The sequence below is a fragment of the Carcharhinus amblyrhynchos genome, chromosome 9, assembly GCF_965287045.1.
Source record: "Carcharhinus amblyrhynchos chromosome 9, sCarAmb.v2.hapA, whole genome shotgun sequence".
Taxonomy (NCBI): domain Eukaryota; kingdom Metazoa; phylum Chordata; class Chondrichthyes; order Carcharhiniformes; family Carcharhinidae; genus Carcharhinus; species Carcharhinus amblyrhynchos.
In genome coordinates this window covers 69,586,131-69,592,130 of record NC_137332.1, presented here as the reverse complement: position 1 = coordinate 69,592,130, position 6,000 = coordinate 69,586,131, and the positions used below count along the sequence as shown (strand labels likewise).

The 6,000-nt window shown below is 41.5% G+C and overlaps 1 protein-coding gene across 1 annotated transcript in view; it reads right to left on the bottom strand.

Annotated features, from left to right (window-relative positions):
- Positions 1-478: 478 nt before the first annotated feature.
- Positions 479-6,000, bottom strand: part of mettl13 (methyltransferase 13, eEF1A lysine and N-terminal methyltransferase) — a 28,060-nt gene continuing 22,538 nt past the window's right edge. Inside the window, exons 8-9 of the mRNA XM_080195906.1 lie at positions 4,935-5,066; positions 479-1,718 (exon numbers count right to left, since the gene is read on the bottom strand). Coding sequence (XP_080052032.1) covers positions 1,444-1,718; positions 4,935-5,066 — 407 coding nt within the window. The 3' untranslated portion in view covers positions 479-1,443. The remainder of the gene's footprint in view (positions 1,719-4,934; positions 5,067-6,000) is intronic.

Here is a 6,000-nt window from a genome sequence, read left to right as displayed (position 1 = left end):
GTACTCTACCCTCCAGCTTCCCAAACTATTTCCAAATCCCTGTCCTTGCAAACAACTACATCTCCAGTATCCCTATAACATCCTCACCACTTACAAGGGACCATTTTTGCACATCTAAATGAGTTCACAATTACACTTGATATAGTCACCCATAACCAAAGCATGCTTTGTATATGCAATATCTGAGATAGTGGGTTGTAACTAATTTATTACTAATTGTCAGAAAATAAGACCTTTTATTTTAATAATAAAGAAGTAAAGAGAATCAAATGGAGAAATCTACAATACATCAAACTATAGAATAGAACCCTATAATGCAGAAAGAGGCCCTTCGGCCCATCGAGTCTGCACCAAACACAAACCCACCCAGGCCCTAAGCCGACACCCCTACATATTATACCCACTAACCCCTCTAACCTACGCATTCCGGGGCACTAAGGGGCAATTTCATAGCATAGCCAATCAACTTAACCTGGACTAGGAAAACTAGGAAACTTTTGAGAGGTACCTTGCTGCTAAAATGGACCCATGGGTTGGATAGAAAGAGGATGCCTGGGAGGTTAAATTGCAAACATGAATTGATAATTCAATGTTGAGCCCCTGAAAATTATTTAAAAGTTTTAATGTTCTGAAAAATTTTATTTCAGGGGATTAGCATTTCTTATTTGAATATTTTTGATGCTATTTCAAATGATTGGTTTAAATCTAATCATTTTAAAGAATCCAATTTTATTCATGCTCTTTTACTCAAGTGCAATGCATTTCCCACTAAATGTTTTCTAGCACTGGTTAGATCTGCCTATAATATCAAATGCACATGCTGCAACACTGTGAATTAAACAGTTGCTCATATCCACAGTTATTAGTCCTATGTCAAGGACGCCTGTATTTTTGGGAACAATAAAATCTTACATATTTTAAAAATAAAGTTTGGAAATATAGTTTTGCAGTATTCCTTGAGACATATACAAGAATCAAAGACAGTCTCCTTCTTAACCTGGACATTGTGATTTGTAAAGGTGAGGATGCGGCCATCGACGATAGCTCAATTCGGTTTGAAGAGCACAATGAATTCTTGCAAAATGCATAAATGAAAAGGTGAGAAAATACCAGCATTTAATGATAAGGAGAGCTGAGACTTCATGTTCAGGGTGTCTCAGTAAATATGTAGCACTATGAACAGCCATAAAATCGTCAGGTAAGCTATATCATCACACACCAGATTATGAAAATAAATTTTGGAAGAAATGTTTTGCTTTTAAACAGAATTGGAGACAGTATTTCATAGATACTGCAGTAATATGTTAAGGCACACCCACTTTGTTTGGCTGAGAATATGGTGAACATTGAAAACATAAATATCTATGTTCTCAGCAAATGGCAACAAAAGTCACTGCAAGAAATTATACCATGAACACATCTAGTCCAGCAGTGTAGGGATCGTCACAGGATTGTAACGGTCTTCAACATTTCTGCAAGATTATAGGTTTGATCCCAATAATTGTTCTGTTTCTTCAGAGTATTTTCCAGTGTGTGACCAGCTTCAAGAAGGTCCTTTGATCTAGCTTTAAGTTCCATGGTTAACTGGCAGTACAAAATTTCATTTACCTCACCCTCAATCTTGTGGAGGTAAATAAGAGGGAATACTTCTTTGATCACTCCCATAACCTTCTCTTTCAGTGTACTGTCTCTGCAGACCAGGTTCAGAATGAAGAGTCCTGAAACATTGAAAATGAACGTGTATTAATATGCATATGTGCATTCTCTCTCTTTGACAAAAACATCCCGTGGTTTTATTTTAATTTCTCAAAATCATCATGGTGACAAACTAGGTTCATGCTGGTAGGGGGACGCTATTCCAAGTCTGGAACAACTTCATAACTAACTTCCCTGGAAGTATATCACACAGGCCAGATGCAGAATCAATTTCTCTTTGTTAAACCTAGGCCTTGCAACCCCTCCTGCCTCCAGCCCCAAAGAAAATATATTTTCTTCACCTCTTTTCAAATTCCTTGTGGAAAGCATCACTCCGGTGGGCAAAAAAATTAGCTTTGAGAAGGATCTTGTGTGAGGCATGGGGCACGGGATGGAATTCGAGAATGAGAGGTCTAGGTTTCTGAAGGTTTTGCTGCCAATAGTAACAAAGGAGAGTTTGGCGGTGGGAGTGAAGGAGGATGGTGGGTGTGTGATCGGTAAGGTGTAGAGCTGTAGTTAGTTAGAGACTGGGGAAGGTAAGTCCATGAAGGGATGAACCTTAGGATGAGGGGGAGCCATTTCCAGGGTAGAAAATGGAATTAGTAGCAAGATTTTAGAGCAGGGGTCGAAGAGAGTGGCTTCAGACCAGCCATTGTTTATCTGAGAAAAAAGCATGCATCTCACTGAGAACGAAGCACCGGGCAAGCACATTGCCAATAGAGAATCGATGCTGAGGTAGTGGAGAGAGTCAGTGTACATGTGGAAGCTGATCCCACATCTACAGATGGAGTCATAGAACAACAAAATCCCTGCAGTGTAGAAGGAGGCCATTCAGCCCATCGAGACTGCACCAACTCTCCAAAAGAGTATCTTATCCAGGGTCACCACCCCCACCCTATGCCTGTAACCCTGCACATTTACCATGGCCATTCAACTTAACTTCACACCTTTGGACAAAAAGGGGTAATTTAACATGGCCAATCCACCTCACCTGCACATCTTGACTGTGCGAGAAAATCGGACCACCCAAAAGAAACCCACAGAAACACTGGGAGAACATGCAAACTCCGCATAGACAGTTACCCAAGTTTGGAAGTGAACCCAGGTCCCTGGCACTCTGATGCAGCAATGCTAACCACTGTGCCATCGTGCCACCCAAGATACCATGTAGTTGGGAAAGTAGACATGGAAGGGGGACAAATACTGAGGGAGTGCTGCGCCGACTGAGGTGCTGACTTTCAGTTGAGACATTAAATCTGGTTGATGTATAAGATCAGGTGCCATTCTTCAAAGAAAAGTTAGGATGTCCGAGCTAACATATGTCCATTAAACAATATGAATGAAACATTATTTGGCTATCTATCTCATTGCTATTTGAGGGATCATCCTCTGTGCTGTTGAATTTGCACAGAGTAGCAGTGATATATTTGAAAAGCATCTCGTTGGTGAAGAATCATTTTGGGAAATTCCGAAGACGTATAAGATGCTAATCAAAACACAAGTGGGCCCGCTGAGGTAACAGTGCAAAGCTGGGAGAGAAACCAATTCCTGGAGATGCACTGGCTATAAGTAAGAGCAAAATCAAACAAGAGCCACTAGCAGAAAGCAAAGGTATTTCTGAAGGATGATGTCAAAGGCAGTGGAGAGATAGAAAGCAACTGGGTAAACGCCATAGCTTTTCCGACAAATCAAAGCAAAAAATGACACAAGTGTGCCAAATGCCTTCTTCGCACAGATGGACTGTCACTGTCTAGAGAGGGAGATTGCAGTCACTTCGTACATCCGCTGGAGACAACTAGAAGTACTGCCTTGAGAGAAGCTGCCCTGTCCTCCTGTACCTCCATAGTGTACGCATCACAGAAACCAAGAAAAGGCACAATGATATAAAAAGTGGTTTTATAGAAAGGAAGGCAATATGGGAAAGAACTTTTATTTTTATGTATTCTTTTATGGAATGCAGGTGTCATTGACAAGGTCAGCGTTTGTTGCCCATCGACTAACTGTCCTTAAATTGACTGGTTTTTTGGGCCATTTCAGCGGACAGTTAAGAGTCAATCACAATACTATGGGTCTGGAGTCACATGTCGGTAGACCAGGTATGGATAGCAGAGTACCTTGCCTAAAGGATATCTGTGAGCCAGGAGGGGTTTTTTTTGAGAGGGAAGGGGTTTTTGTCATGACAATCGATGGTAGTTTCATCGTCAACATTACAGAGACCAATTTTCAATTCCAGATTTAATGAATTGAATTTAGATTCCACCAGCTACCATGATGGGATTTGAACATACCTCTATGGGGATGAAGTAGAAACCAGTTAATCACAGAATCTCTATAATGCAGAAGGCAGCCATTCGGCCCATCAAGTCTGTACTGAACACAATCCCAACCAGGCCCTCTCTCTCATTTATTTACCTTGCAAATCCCCCTGACACTAAGGGGCAATTTAACATGGCCAATAAACCTAACCTGCACATCTTTGGACTGTGGGAGGAAACGGAAGCACCCAGAGGAAACCCACGCAGACACAAGAAAAACGCACACAGTCCACACAGACAGCGACCAGAGGCTGGAATTGAACCCAGGTTCCTGGCTGTATCAGGCAGCAGTGCTAACCACTGTGCCACCTGGAAGATTAGTAGAAATATGTCATCTACGAAAGCTGAAGGAGGGCAGCTCAATGTTTAATGTTTCACCCACATTGCTTAACGGAGATGTGTTTGTCAGGCATCTGTTTTTTCAACTAGCGCCGCAGGGTCTTATTTATTCAATATCTCAACTGAAAGACCACACTTTAGTCCATGCAGCGCTTCCTTGATACTGCACTAAAGCGTCAGTCAAGGCTGAAGTGTTCAGATCCCGGTGTGAGGCTTGAACACATGACCTTGTGCCTCAGAAATAAGCACACTCCTGCTGGATCAGAACTGGTTCCAGAAAGCACAACATTTTAACTCCAGTATGTGAAAAGCGAAGATGCACTGAGACATTCCGAAAGGTCATCCTCGTGAGCAAAACATCTTAAACTGCACACAGATTGTATTGCTCCTTTAGCACTAAGCAGCAGAACCTTGCACTCGGAAAAGGGAGGTCCACAAATGAAACTTTGTAGAAAGAGTGCAGGCACTGAGGTTTAGTCTGTACTGCATAACCGGTTTTCTGGCAAAAATGCACACAATATACCTGTCATACAAGCATGATCGCAACATAGCTTATTAAGTTTTTAAAAGATATAAGACACTAACCTTGGGGTGCCAGAAGATTTCGTACTTTTGGTAGAAATACATCATCTACGAAAGCTGGAGGAGGGCAGCTCATTCCCAGGGTGGTGTCTTTGCTGTCCACATCAAACATAATAACATCATAGGAACCATTCCCTGTGACAATGAAATAAGCACATTTTGATTTTAATCACCCTTTTTTCTCTATGAACTTGTTGACAGTGGCTGCAGGGATCTGATTAAGGGGAAAAATAGAAAGCACACAACCTTCCATCAGAAAAATCGGAACTTTTGGCTTTAGTGCTCCAAGCTCCAGAAGTCTCAAATTGAACGTCTAGGTTGGAGGGGAGGCAGCAACAGTTAAACCAAAGAAATGCAGTGCTGCTGCAGATTATTTTGACTGTGAATTTAAGAAGCGCATGATCAGCCCAAAATTGCAGGGGTTAAAATTTTAAAGCATTCAGCTGGCTTAACCATTTGCAGTTTGGCTTTTAGTGCACATTTACAATTGAACTGTGAAGCAGAGGGAGGAAAAAGAACACTAAGCACACATCTTTTCCATCAATGGAAACATGATAACACTAAGCCCAGGAGTATCCAATTTCTGTCTAAGATTTGCTGATGCAGTAGACAAGGATAAAGCTATACTTGGTGCAGTGTGCCAGCTGAAGATTTGAATGAGAAGACAAATGGAAGGCTCTGCAGGCCAGAGAGGAGCAATATTTTTCAACCCATCAGTTGGGAAAATGTGACAGATATAAAAGGATTCATCCTTTTATGGGACATGGGCATCACAGACTGCTAGCATTTATTACCCATCCCTAATTGACCTGGAGGGCAGTTTTGAGTCAACTACGTTGCTATGAGTTGGGAGTCACACCGGGTAAGGACAGCAGATTTCCTTCCCTAAAGGGACGTTAGTGCACCAGATGGGTTTTTCCAACAATAGATTATAGTTTTATGGTCATCAGCAGATTCTTAATTCCAGATTTTTTTTTTATTGAATTCAAATTCTACCATCTGTCATGGTGGGATTCGAACCCAGAACATTAGCTGAGTTTCTCAATTAATAATCTAGTGCTAATAACAC